Below are 13,996 nucleotides of genomic sequence, written 5' to 3'. Positions count from 1 at the left end.
ATCAAGCCCGGTTCTCCCAGATAAGAGTCTGCACACTTCACCACGACACCAAACCGGCTCTCTGAAGATTCTGATGATGACAACGACGAAGAAGAAGACTTCAGATTTATATCCCGCCCTCCACTCCGAAGAGTCTCAGAGCGGCTCACAATCTCCTAGATCTTTTCCCCCCACAACAGACACCCTGCGAGGTGGGTGGGGCTGAGAGGGCTCTCACAGCAGCTGCCCTTTCAAGGACAACTCCTATAAGAGCTCTGGCTGACCCAAGGCCGTTCCAGCAGCTGCAAGTGGAGGAGAGGAGGATCAAACCCAGTTCTCCCAGATAAGAGTCTGCACACTTAACCACTGCACCAAAGTGAGACACCCCTGGACATTCACCCACACAGACCCCACAAAATCATTGGGGTGAAGCAAGTGTGGCTCAGCCCATGGATTCCCTTTCTCCCCTGCTCTGCCACCACTGGGTTGCCCAGCACGCCTAGAAGGGGTCCCTTTGGGTCTGCTGGTGGTAGAGATGTTTGCCCAACTCCTTCCCCCTGCAGGCCCAGCTGCTGTCAGGATCCGCTCTTTGGACTCAGAGCCCAGAGAGAAGGGCGGGGGGAGGGAGGCAGGAGGGGGCCCCTCCCAGACTGGAGTCTTCAAAAGGGCTCCCCAGCGGCTGCCAAGACCCCTGCTGAGAGGTGGCCTATCTGCCGCTCCCAGCCTCTTATTTACGGCCATCCAATAAACACACCCTTCTTCTCCGGAGAGGCTCAGAGCGCGTCCCTGGCCCTTCCTCCTCCTTCGCAGGCCTATTCCCTTCTCGGGAAGTGGGGGAGGGAAGAGTCTTAAAGATCCTCTTAAGGGGCCCCATAAAATTTCCACCAATCGCTTAAATCACTTTTAAGAGGCATTATTATCTCCTCCGAGCCAGGGGGAAATGCATTTCGGCAAGCAGGTATCACCGGCATAATGGATGTGAGCCATAAATCCCCTGGGCCCCCATCCTGCCACTGAAGCCAGCGGCTTTGGGCGCAGCAGCGGCAGGGCCTGTTCTGAAAAGAACTTGGCTCCTGAATCCGGAATCCGGCAATGGGCACAGTCCTGCTGGCTCTGCCCTTCCCTTCCCTTCTCCCCATGGAGATTTTACAGCATTCGCTGGTGGCAAGATGATTTAAGTGTTGACAAAGCAGGAATTAAGATGTTTGCCGGCTTAGTTCAAAGCACTTGACATGTGGAAAATAACATTAACGGGGCTGCCGTGTCCCTGCTGGCCACGTGAGCTGAGGCGCATCTTGCCCAGACTGCACAGCGGGAGGGGGGGAGGAATCGCCTTGCACTAGGGAGTGTGCCGCGCTCTTCTGCCCTAGACCGGCAGGTGACCCACCACAGTCCTCTCACACTGGACGAAGGCAGGAACCCAAAGACTGCCCTACCCAAACTGAGGGCCTCTACGTACTGGAGCTGGGTGCTGCTTCTGTTGCAGTGAAATCCTGCACACACCTTGACAGGCAATGGCACATACAGCAGCTGATCTCATAACAACAGAAGAGAAGCCATGTTGGATCAGGCCAGTGGCCCCTCCAGTCCAACACTCTGTGTCACATAAGAACATAAGAGAAGCCAGGTTGGATCAGGCCAGTGGCCCCTCCAGTCCAACACTCTGTGTCACATAAGAACATAAGAGAAGCCATGTTGGATCAGGCCAGTGGCCCATCCAGTCCAACACTCTGTCACATAAGAACATAAGAGAAGCCATGTTGGAGCAGGCCAGTGGCCCATCCAGTCCAATACTCTGTGTCACATAAGAGAAGCCCTGTTGGATCAGGCCACTCTGTGTCACATAAGAACATAAGAGAAGCCATGTTGGATCAGGCCAATGGCCCATCCAGTCAAACACTCTGTGTCACATAAGAACATAAGAGAAGCCATGTTGGATCAGGCCAGTGGCCCATCCAGTCCAACACTCTGTCACATAAGAACATAAGAGAAGCCATGTTGGAGCAGGCCAGTGGCCCATCCAGTCCAATACTCTGTGTCACATAAGAACATAAGAGAAGCCATGTTGGATCAGGCCAATGGCCCATCCAGTCAAACACTCTGTGTCACATAAGAACATAAGAGAAGCCCTGTTGGATCAGGCCACTCTGTGTCACATAAGAACATAAGAGAAGCCATGTTGGATCAGGCCAGTGGCCCATCCAGTCCAACACTCTGGGTCACAGAAGAACAGAAGAGAAGCCCTGTTGGATCAGGCCACTCTGTGTCACATAAGAACATAAGAGAAGCCATGTTGGATCAGGCCAGTGGCCCATCCAGTCCAACACTCTGGGTCACAGAAGAGAAGCCATGTTGGATCAGGCCAGTGGCCCTTCCAGTCCAACACTCTGGGTCACAGAAGAACATAAGAGAAGCCATGTTGGATCTGGCCAGTGGCCCATCCAGTCCAACACTCTGGGTCACACGGTGGCCAAAAAAACCAGGCACCATCAGGAGGCCCACCAGTGGGGCTAGAAGCTCTTCCACTGTGCCCCTCCCACAAGCACCAAGAGTACAGAGCATCCCTGCCCCAGACAGAGAGTTCCAACAATATGCTGTGGTTAATAGCTTCTGATGGACCTCTGTCCATATGCTTATCCAATCTCTCTTGAAGCCATCTATGCATGTAACTGCCACCACCTCCTGTGGCAGTGAATTCCACGCGTTAATCACTCTTTGGGTGAAGAAGTACCTCCTTTTATCCGTTCTAACCCGACTGCTCAGCAATTTCATTGAGTGCCCACGAGTTCTTATATTGTGAGAAAGGGAGAAAAGGACTTCTTTCTCTGCTTCTCCAAGCTAAAGAGCCCCAAGCGTTTTAACCTTTCTTCATAGGGAAAGTGTTCCAATCCTTGAATCATTCTAGTTGCCCTTTTCTGCACTTTTTTGAGGTGTGATGACCAGAATTGTATCTCTCACCCTGTGGCACATGCCCCTCGCTCATGGCAGGCAACACAGTTGAGCATGCACCAAAACAGCATGGGTTCCCCCAAACAAAAGCAAGGTAAACATCTTTAGAGCAACAGGCCTGTCTCAAAGCCTGCTCCCAGCATCTCATCCACGGCCACCTTCCCAGTTCCCTCGGGACCTGCAGGTGATGCAGAGACCTCCTCCCTCCCTCCCTCCCCTTCTGGGCCATCAGTCGCCATTTGCCCCTCCCCCTCCCACAGCCCCTTCAGACCATGTCGCCCCCCTCAGCATTGCTCAGCTAGGCAAGGGGGGAGTGCTGTGGGGAGGAAGTCCACTTGGCCGGGTTTGCTGGACTTCCCCGTGCCCTGCGTGGCCCACCTGCAGCTCTGCCCTGGCCATTGAGGGTCTAGTCACGGAGGGAGGTGCCCATGGAACCACTCTGGCTCCCCAGAGCACAGTCAGAAAACTACCCGCATAGAAAGCTCCGGAGACACAGGTGTGGACCCAAAGGGCCAAGTGGTCTCATGTCCAGCAAGTCTGATGTAGTGGTTAAGTGTGTTGTCTCTTATCTGGGAGAACAGGGTTTGGTTCCCCACTCTTTCACATGCAACTGCTGGGATGGCCTTGGGTTAGCCAGAGCTCATGCAGGAGTTGTCCTTGAAAGGGCAGCTTCTGTCCGAGCTCTCTCAGGCCCACCCACCTCACAGGGTGTCTGTTGTGGGGGAGGAAGGGAAAGGAGATTGTGAACCACTCTGAGTGGAGGGCGGAATATAAGTCCAATATCTTCTTCTTCAGCAAGAAGAGCAGACCCCACAGACAGCAACTCACGGCTAGGAGTGTTCTGTCTCTCTCCACCAGATCTGCCAGCCGGTCCAGGAGGCGACCTCTCTCCGAAGCATCCATCCTTCTCCACACCGAGCCCAGGGAGAAGGCCAGGCGGGCAGCCTGCACCGCTTTGTCCGTATCCGGCTGCCGAGGGGGAAGGAAGCACACAAACAACCCGGCTGCAGCAGCAGCAGCAGCAAGAGAATCGCAGGAGGCGGGAAGGGGAATCAGGAGCTCTCCTGAGGGAGAAAGTGCTATCAAGGGAGGGAGGGGGGTCTGGAAATCAGGGCTGGAGCCCCTAAATGGGCCCTCTTTTTCTCCCTAGGGAGGCCAGAAGGAACAGGGGGAGCAGCCCAGGGGCAAATGTGCGGTTGTCGCCTCTGCACAGGGTTTGCAGAACGACTGAGCCCACTGCTCTGCTCGGGGCCATGACAGACTTAAAAACCAAACAGACATTTCCGTGATGATGGCCAAGATGCACTTGAGAGGTGGGCTTACAGTCCTCAGGTGCATCACAAGCTGAGCAAATGTCTCCTTTGACCAGAGCCAGTGGGTTGAAAGTAAATCAGAAGAGCTCCCGGCTCAACATGAGGAAGAACTCCTTGACCGTGAGAGCAGTTCCTCAGTGGAACAGGCTTCCTCCTCGGGAGGTGCTGGGCTCTCCTTCCTTGGGGGTTTTTAAGCAGAGGCTAGAGGCAGCTCATGAGAAGGAGGGCAGGAAGGGCTGCATCAGGGGTCCTTCTTACATGCCCAGGGCAATGCCTCTGGGGTCAGGCAGCCATTTTCCTCCAGGCCAGTCTGGCCAGGGATCCTGGAGGATTTTGCTGTCTATTGGGCATGGAGCCAGCAGGGGTCACCGGGGGGCGTGGGGGCTGCTTGTGAATGCCCTGCTTTGTGCAGGGGGTTGGTTTAGATGACCCTGGAGGTCCCTTCCAACTCTATGATTCCCTCAGCATAAGCAAAGCCGCTCCCTGTCCCTGCGGTCCCTCTGGCCACAGCATCTTTACCTTGCCAGCCTCCTGAACCTCACAGATCTGTTCTCCAGTCGCTGGGTTGTACACAGGAAAGACTTCCCCACTCTCAGAATTTTGCCACTCGTTATTGATAAAAATCTGGAAAAGAAGAATTGCAGGTTTAGAAGAATAGCAGATTTATACCCCACCCTTCTCCCTGAATCAGAGGCTCAGAGCGGCTTACAATTTCCTATATCTTCTCCCCCCACAACAGACACCCTGTGAGGTGGGTGGGGCTGAGAGAGCTCTCACGACAGCTGCCCTTTCAAGGACAACTCCTACTGGAGCTATGGCTGACCCAAGGCCATTCCAGCAGGTGCAAGTGGAGGAGTGGGGAATCCAACCCGGTTCTCCCAGATAGGAGAGCCATGGCTGACCCAAGGCCATTCCAGCAGGTGCAAGTGGAGGAGTGGAGAATCAAACCCAGTTCTCCCAGATAAGAGAGCCATGGCTGACCCAAGGCCATTCCAGCAGCTGCAAGCGGAGGAGTGGGGAATCAAACCCGGTTCTCCCAGATAAGAGAGCCATGGCTGACCCAAGGCCATTCCAGCAGGTGCAAGTGGAGGAGTGGAGAATCAAACCCGGTTCTCCCAGATAAGAGAGCCATGGCTGACCCAAGACCATTCCAGCAGCTGCGAGTGGAGGAGTGAGGAATCAAACCCGGTTCTCCCAGATAAGAGAGCTCTGGCTGACCCAAGGCCATTCCAGCAGGTGCAAGTGGAGGAGTGGGGAATCAAACCCGGTTCTCCCAGATAAGAGAGCTATGGCTGACCCAAGGCCATTCCAGCAGCTGCAAGTGGAGGAGGGGGGAATCGAACCCGGTTCTCCCAGATAAGAGAGCCATGGCTGACCCAAGGCCATTCCAGCAGGTGCAAGTGGAGGAGTGGGGAATCCAACCCGGTTCTCCCAGATAAGAGAGCCATGGCTGACCCAAGGCCATTCCAGCAGGTGCAAGTGGAGGAGTGGAGAATCAAACCCGGTTCTCCCAGATAAGAGAGCTATGGCTGACCCAAGGCCATTCCAGCAGGTGCAAGTGGAGGAGTGGAGAATCAAACCCGGTTCTCCCAGATAAGAGAGCTCTGGCGGATCCAAGGCCATTCCAGCAGCTGCAAGTGGAGGAGTGGAGAATCAAACCCGGTTCTCCCAGATAAGAGAGCTATGGCTGACCCAAGGCCATTCCAGCAGGTGCAAGTGGAGGAGTGGGGAATCCAACCTGGTTCTCCCAGATAAGAGTCCGCGCACTTCACCACGACACCAAACCTAACCACTACACCGAAGGGGTTCCTCTCCAGGGGTTTGTCCAAAGAAGCAAGTCCCAGCCCTTCTGTGCCTCCTCACTCTGGAAGACCCCAGAGCAGAGCTGGTTGGATGAGGAGGGCCCCCCCCCCGGGAGCCCTTCTTTGGGGGGATGAGTTTGGCTTTCTCACTCATCCCTTTCCAAGGCCAAGCACCAGCTCTGCCATGCCAAAAAATGTTTGGGGAAGATTTTCAGTTTGCAGTGGCTGAGCCCCTGCCTGGCATGCTCAGGGTCCTGGGTTCGAATCCAGGCATCTCCAGAGAGGGTCCCCGATGGGGAAAGCATCTGACTAGGCATCCAAGGCAGGCTCAGCTCCTCCAAGCTTACAGACAAAGGCAGCCCTCAAGTAGCCGGGGAGGCGGCTGCTGCCAGTCCGTCCTTGATGCTGTCAGAGGGTTTTGAAACAAGCGGGGTCTTCCTCCTGTCTGGTGTCTCGCTTTGGTAGTGAGAGGGGAGGGAATGTCACATACGCCCTAAAGATCACTAAGACCTACTGACTGTCCCTGGCCCCAAGAACGCCTCAACCAGGGTCGGGGCCTTTTTGGCTTTGGCCCTGGCCATGTGGAATCTGGGCCCTCACTGAATTATTACCTTTTTGCAGGGCCTGCAAAACAGAGCTATTCCACCAGGCCTTTGGTTAAGACAGCGGGCGTCCTGCTCCATCGACTGGCCACTCTGCTATGACACCATCTCTGCTGCGTTACCATCGTTTATTTAACTATAGTCACAGACCTTAGTATGTTGCAAATGTATTAACTATGCCACCATCTACAATTTGGTTTATACCTAACTTTTGTATATAAGCGCCCCGTGGCGCAGAGTGGTAAAGCTGCAGTACTGCTGTCTGGGCTCCCTGCTCACAACCTGAGTTTGATCCCAGCGGAAGCTGGTTTAGGTAGCCGGCTCCAGGTTGACTCAGCCTTCCATCCTTCCGAGGTCAGTAAAATGAGTCCCCAGCTTACTGGGGGGAAAGCGGAGATGACTGGGGTAGGCAATGGCAAACCACCCCATTAAAAGTCTGTCGTGAAAACGTTGTGAAAGCAACGTCACCCCAGAGTCGAAAATGACTGGTGCTTGCACAGGGGACTGCCTTTACCTTTTATTGCTTGATATACTGCTACTTTATTTGTTTTTAACTGTATAATTTAAATTGTTATTTTAAAATGAGGTTATCTGCCCTGAGCCCATTCTTGGGAAAGGGCGGAATACAAATTGACTGAATAAATAAATGCTAAAAACCAAGCCTTAGAAACAAAGAACCTCAGCTCTTCCGCTGGTTTTGCGGAAGCAGGTCCTTAAAATGAGTGGAATTAAAAAGGCGTGCGACCCACCACTTTGTATCCTGTATATTATTATTGGTGGGTTATTGGAAGGCTTCAGTTTCAAAAGCCTCTGTGAGCACCCAGAGAAGGTGGCTGACTTCCAAGGAGAGGCCCTGGGGCAGGATTTCACCCTCCCCCCCCCACCTTCCCTCCCCCCCAGCGGTTTCCCATGCAAACCTCTCCCTGCGTCTGTCACTCCAAATCCACAGCCCTTTTGCAGCAGAAAAGGGATTGGAAGCTTTAAGTGGATTGTCAGGAATTGAGACGGGGATCCTCAGCCGCACAAGGGAAATTGCAAAACCCGCTAAAAACCGCCCACCTCTGCGGGATGGAGGCAGAGGAGCCAGGACTGGCACCCAGAGACGCCCCCACCCCTCAATCTCCCAGCATAAACCGGTTTGTCATGGGAATCACCCAGACAATGCGGAATCATCTCCGACGCAGCTCTTCTTCCCAGAGCCCGCGAGTTGATTGAGATGGAAGGGCCCGGCGTGGAATCCGGGATGGCGTTTATCCCCCACGCCGTCTGCAGCAGAAAATCGGAGCAGCAGCACGTGCTCCAGCCAGCCCCACACACTTCTTACCGTGGGAGATGCGCTGGCACGAACCTCATGGAAACCAATGCCAGGGAGACTGTGCCCCAGAAGCCAGCTCCCTCTGTCTCCCAGCCGGCCCTCTTGAAGGGCACCACCACACTCTAAGAAGACATCTCAACCCCACCCTAGGGCCTAAAAAACGCTTCTCGACAATAGAAGTTTACAGTGATGCGCAGAGCAGCACACAAAGGCTCCCTTCTCACCGGAAATCAAAACCTCAGAACTTTTGACAGAAGTGGGGGGGGGGGGAGGTGAAGTATAGCGCTGGCAATTATGGAGAGGGAGAACCTCGGGGGAACATAAGAACATAAGAGAAGCCATGTTAGATCAGGCCAATGGCCCATCCAGTCCAACACTCTGTGTCACACAGTGGCCAAATATATATATATATATACACACACACACACTGTGGCTAATAGCCACTGATGGACCTGTGCTCCATATTTTTATCTAACCCCCTCTTGAAGGTGGCTATGCTTGTGGCCGCCACCACCTCCTGTGGCAGTGAATTCCACATGTTAATCACCCTTTGAGTGAAGGACTTCCTTTTATTGGTTTTAACCTGTCTACTCAGCAATTTCATTGAATGCCCACGAATTCTTGTATTGTGAGAAAGGGAGAAAAGTCCTTCTTTCTCTACTTTCTCCATCCCATGCATAATCTTGTAAACCTCTATCATGTCACCCCGTAGTCGACGTTTCTCCAAGCTAAAGAGTCCCAAGTGTTTCAACCTTTCTTCATAGGGAAAGTGCTCCAGCCCTTTAATCATTCTAGTTGCCCTTTTCTGGACTTTCTCCAATGCTATAATATCCTTTTTGAGGTGCGGCAACCAGAACTGCACACAGTACTCCAAATGAGACCGCACCATCGATTTATACAGGGGCATAAAAGGAGGTGCTGGAAAGTACCATCCAGGTGCAACTGACTTACGATAACCCTGTAGGGTTTTCAGGCAACAGATGAATGGAGGTGGTTTGCCTTTGCCTGCCTCTGCACAGAACCCCTGGACTTCCTCGGTGGTCTCCCATCTGAGCACTAAGGCAGGGCGGACTCTGTTTGGCTTCCAAGAGCTGATGAGATCAGGCTAGCCTGGGCCAATCAGGTCGAGGCAAGAGACATTCAGAGGTGTGTTGCCATTGCCTGCCTCTGCATAGCGACCCTGGACCAGGACAGGATCCACATATTTTTGAGGGGGGGGGGCAAAATTAAAACATGACACCCCCTTATGGGCCATTCTATCTTATGGTCTCATAGAATACAGTGGACTCCATACCCAATTTGGCGCCCCCCCCCCTCCGTCGGCGCCCGGGGCAAGCCCCCCCTCTGCCCCCCCCCCAGATCCGGCCCTGCCCTGGACTCCCTTGGTGCTCTCCCCTCCAAGAACTAACCAGGGCCGAGCCTGCTTCGCTTCTGAGACTTGAGCATGATCCAGCCCCAGCATAAGCTGGGTTGAAAGGAACGGGAGCTGTGCCTCTCGCCCTGTGTCTCTCGGCGAGACTCCCCAATGCCTGCCTATGGGCACTGTGAGTCGAACCGGCAGAGAAGTGGCCCATGGCACCAAGACAGGGGGGAAGGGCAGCCCGCCCTGCCAGGGAGGAGGCTTCCTGGCCCCAGCCAGATGTGCAGGCGAGGCAATCCCCGCAACCCGGGACCAAAGCCGTGGGGCTCCCATGTCATAGTGTGCAGTCAGGGGCCTTGTGATTAGCTGGACCCAGCACCTGGGTTGGCGCATCGTTTTCACAAGGTGCCGATGCTCATAGCCACGACGGCATCTGGTGGCAGGGAGTTCCATGGACGCTGTCGCCCTTCCCAAGCCCTGCTCCCGGCCGCTGTCTCCCTTGCTTGGGTTGCCTCCATCAGGGCTGCAGCAGCTGCCACCGCTGGGGACAGTCTTTTGGGAGAGCCGTGTGAGCGAGCATCAAGGTGGTAACGGCAGGAACTGCTACTGTGAATGGTTAATGTTCATTTCTTCCTGTTCCACTTTCTATAAACAAGGCAGGGCCTAAAGCGAGCTCATTACTGTAAACCGAGCGCCTTCAAATTGGCAGTAAAAGTGGCGTATTTACGCGCCTCCTCCAGAACTTCTGGCACGGGTTCAAATCTTGAGGCCCAGCAGCTGGTGGCTTCTGCCCAAGCCAAAAGCTCTTGTGGAAATCTGCTCCCTCCTGGAAGGCTGGTGTCAGGTCGTCCCTTCCCCGCCCAGAGGGAGGAGGGCAGAAGGCCCAGGCCAGCTTGTGTTACTGGCTGGTTCGTAAAAATGCCAGGCCGTGGGCCCGGCGGAGGGAGGAGGGGGGCACAGGGCTGGGGGCCAGGCAGGCCTGCAGAGCCTCAGACCAGGGTTTCAGCCCCGCTTTTCTCCCCCCCCCCTTATTTATAGCCACCCTCCTCACCAGTGACTTTAAATCAAGGGGAATATTGGACAGCCAAAGTTGCAAGCCCTGGAGGGCAGATAATTCATCCCTGGGGCCAGATGAAAAAAGGGATCGCCCCGGGAGGGGAGGGGGCCTGGGGGGCTTCAGGGTAAATGAAGCTGCAAATTGGACAACCCCCCCCCCCCAGAGGGCATTGTGTCCCCCCCCCCGCCCCCGCCTTCCAGGGAGAAGGGCATTCCACATTTACTGGCCCCAGGAATCAATGTTAATTAAGGCTGACTGCGGCTGTAAATCAGACCCCGAGTTTTTACAACTTAATTCAGCTTTAAGTGTGTTTTTTTTTCCAAAGGAGGTAACTGATTAACCAATCCAGTTTCCCAAGAGGTGCTGAGGTCATTTGTTTCGCTTAGGGGGGGGGGGGGGCTTTTCGTGGCTCACAAGGAAGAGGAGGAGGAGAAGAGGTTTTTTTTTAGGGTGGGGGGGAGAGATCTCTCTGCGTCATGCCTCAGCTATGTGGCACTATGAGCAGTTCAAGTCATTTTGCTGGGGGGGGGGGCAAAATGGGTTGGGGGGGAACATTCCCTAAATTTGGGGAGCACAAAAACATTTCTTGAAAGCCGATGTGGGCAAGAGGAGAGCATCACCCTCCCTCAAGGGACACGGGGCTGGATCTCAGAACAGGAGAGCTTCTATTTCCCTAACAAATGCAGTTCCTTATTTACGGGGGGGGGGGGGGTGTGGAGAAAACCCAAGGCTCTAGAAAATGCCAGAAGAATTATTGGACAGCAGCCCCCCCCCCCCCCAGCTTCCGTTCCCTCCCTAGCAAGGCTTCAAGCAGCGGCTGGACAAACACTGCTCAGGGAGACTCTAAGGCAGGGGTGGCCAAACTGTGGCTCAGGAGCCACATGTGGCTCTTTCACATGCTTTGTGTGGCTCTTGAAGCTCCCACTGCCCCATTGGCTGGCTTGGAGAAGGCACTGTCTCTTTAAATCACTTCTCCGAGCCAAGTCAGCCGGCAGCTTGGAGAATGCATTTAAAATTAAAGTTGCTTTCTTTCCACCTCCCCATCTATTTCTCCCTCCCTCGCTGTCTTGCAGCTCTCAAACATCTGACATTTATTCTATGTGGCGCTTATGTTAAGCAAGTTTGGCCACCACCACCCCCCTGCTTTGATCCTGCACTGAACAGGGGGTTGGACTAGATGGCCTCAGGATGCATTCCAACGTTAGGACCCTACGAATATTTGCAGGCTGAAGGTGAAACAAATGGGGAGGGGGCTGCCTCATTGCCTGCAGAGGAGTAGACGGGGCCTCACTGCTGTGTGCCTCAGACTGGCTTCCTAACATTGCAAGTCTGCCAGTCACAGGGGAGATAAGAAAGGCAGATCTCTTCCCCGCTGCTCTCTGGGGCCTGCTGGAAATTGCACCGGGTGGGCTCTGTGGGTTGGATGTGGCCCCTTTGGCTTCCTTGCCCATCCTGACATTGAGCCAGAGCAGAGGTACAGGCCACCTGACCCCCACAAAGGCATCGCAGAGTGACAGAACCAGTGCTCGGCATGTATGGCAGAATGCACAACTTGAGACTTGGCCCAGCGTGGTGCAGCCACGGTCTCCAGGCCAGTCTCCCAGGCAGGCGTTGAGGCACGATTCGGTGACCAGCCTGGCCCCACAGAACTGAACACAGGAGCCCAACGCAGACTGCGGTCCAAACTTCCTTTGAACGCCTGCCATGATAAAATATTAGGCCCCCCCCCCACACTCACACGCAAACACATGCAGAGTGCCACATGTGCTCTGTGTCTGCTGTGCTTAGCAGGGACTGACCCGTTTCTGTTTGGGTCCAAATTGCTTCTGAAACTCTCTTAGTGTTGGAGGGGGGGGGAAGGACACTCCCCACGGAGGTTGGGGGGCAGGCCTTCCTCCAGGTGCCAACACCTCTTGCAAATCTCCTCCGCAATGCACGGAACAGGAGAGGCAAGAGCTGGCCATGGCCTGGGCAGTCCGGGGGTCAGAACCTGGGGGAAGGGGCTCCATGGGAGCAAGCCCTTCCCTGAGCTCCCAGGCGGGCCAGGGAGAACTTTGGCCACTGGACAGAGAACTCCTCCGAGAGGGAATTCTTCTCCCTCAGATTTAATAAACGGCGTGTTTGTCCTCCGGCTGCTCCAGGTTTCTGCTCTCCTCTTTCTCCTCCCCTGCACAGGAAAAGGATTTTAACTTCCACATCATAACAGCTTCCCCAGGAGGAGGAGGAGGAGGAGAGAGGCTTGCTGCTGCCTTTTCCCAGCCCCACTGATTTAGGAGCTGCTTCTGGCTACAGCCCTGTCCCAGGGACTCCTTTCTCATCCGGGGCGAGATCTCTCGCAAGAGGGGAGGGGGGCACGCTGGATGCCAGAGCGGCAGAAAGAATCCCAGCTGTTTGGTCCCCAGCGCCCATCTCAGAGCCTCGTCCAGAATGGCACTTTGGGGGACAATTCTGCAGGCACGCGAAGCATCCCAGAGTGCCGTTGCCCCGGGTAAATATTTCATAACAGCGCAGCCGAGACAGGGCACCTGTGCCTCCCTCCGGAAATGTCCTCTCCTCTCGCATCTCAGGAACTTCATTTCCTCTGCCTTGGACGCTTGTCAAGAGCTCTGGAGCGGAGGAGAAGGGCGGGGGGGGGGGAGGGAAGGAGAGGCTAGACCCCTCCAAGGCGCAGCCTTTTCTCTACTTTGTGGTCCCACTCCAACACAAACCCAAACACTCCTGGCCAGGGAAGGAGGCGGCCTGCCAGGCTCAACAGCTGGTGGTGGAGTCCTTCCAAGAGGATGCTTCCTTCGCCTCCCCACCACCGGGTGGAAGGAGCAGGGCTCTGGGGATGGCCTCTGCCACGGAGGAAGGGGGGCATTCGGGGTTACCCTCCCAGCACCCCCGGCAGGCAGGGAGGGCCAAGGAGAGGGACTGGCCCAAAGTCACAGACCAGGAGCCCATGGGGGGGGGGGCGGGGGGAGGGTGGATCTTGCCCTGTCTGAAAAAGCCAGTTTGGTGTAGTCATTAAGTGTGAGGACTCTTATCTGGGAGAACCGGGTTTGATTCCCCACTCTTCCACTTGCAGCTGCTGGAATGGCCATCTTGGGTCAACCAGAGCTCTCCTTGAAAGGGCAACTTCTGTCAGAGCTCTCTCAGCCCCACCTACCTCACAGGGGTCCTGTTGTGGGGGGGGGGGGTGAAGGAGAAGAAGAAGAAGAAGAAGAAGAAGAAGAAGAAGAAGAAGAAGAAGAAGAAGAAGAAGAAGAAGAAGAAGAAGAAGAAGAAGAAGAAGAAGAAGACAACTGCAGATTTATACCCCACCCTCCACTCTGGATCAGAGCCTCAGAGCAGCTTACAATCTCCATTATCTTCCTCCCCCACAACAGACACTCTGTGAGGTAGGTAGGGCTGAGAGAGCTCTGACAGAAGCTGCCCTTTCAAGGACAACCTCTGGGAGAGCTCTGGCTGACCCAAGGCCATTCCTGCAGCTGCAAGTGGAGGAGTGGGGAATCAAACCCGGTTCTCCCAGATAAGAGTCTGGGCACTTAACTACTACACCAAATTGTAAGCTGCTCTGAAACTCTGATTCAGAGAGAATGGTGGGGTATAAATCGACAGTCTTCTTCTTTTTCTAACC

General features: G+C 54.7%; 1 protein-coding gene across 1 annotated transcript in view; it reads right to left on the bottom strand.

Moving 5' to 3' along the window:
* The window catches only part of ALDH1A2 (aldehyde dehydrogenase 1 family member A2), a 53,749-nt gene that overhangs the window by 24,351 nt on the left and 15,402 nt on the right, over positions 1-13,996 (bottom strand). Inside the window, exons 2-3 of the mRNA XM_060259819.1 lie at positions 4,761-4,865; positions 3,757-3,897 (exon numbers count right to left, since the gene is read on the bottom strand). Coding sequence (XP_060115802.1) covers positions 3,757-3,897; positions 4,761-4,865 — 246 coding nt within the window. The remainder of the gene's footprint in view (positions 1-3,756; positions 3,898-4,760; positions 4,866-13,996) is intronic.

Source organism: Heteronotia binoei, chromosome 19 (genome assembly GCF_032191835.1).
Source record: "Heteronotia binoei isolate CCM8104 ecotype False Entrance Well chromosome 19, APGP_CSIRO_Hbin_v1, whole genome shotgun sequence".
Lineage (NCBI taxonomy): Eukaryota > Metazoa > Chordata > Lepidosauria > Squamata > Gekkonidae > Heteronotia > Heteronotia binoei.
Note: the sequence above shows the minus strand (reverse complement) of the source record. Positions and strands in the feature narration are given on the sequence as shown.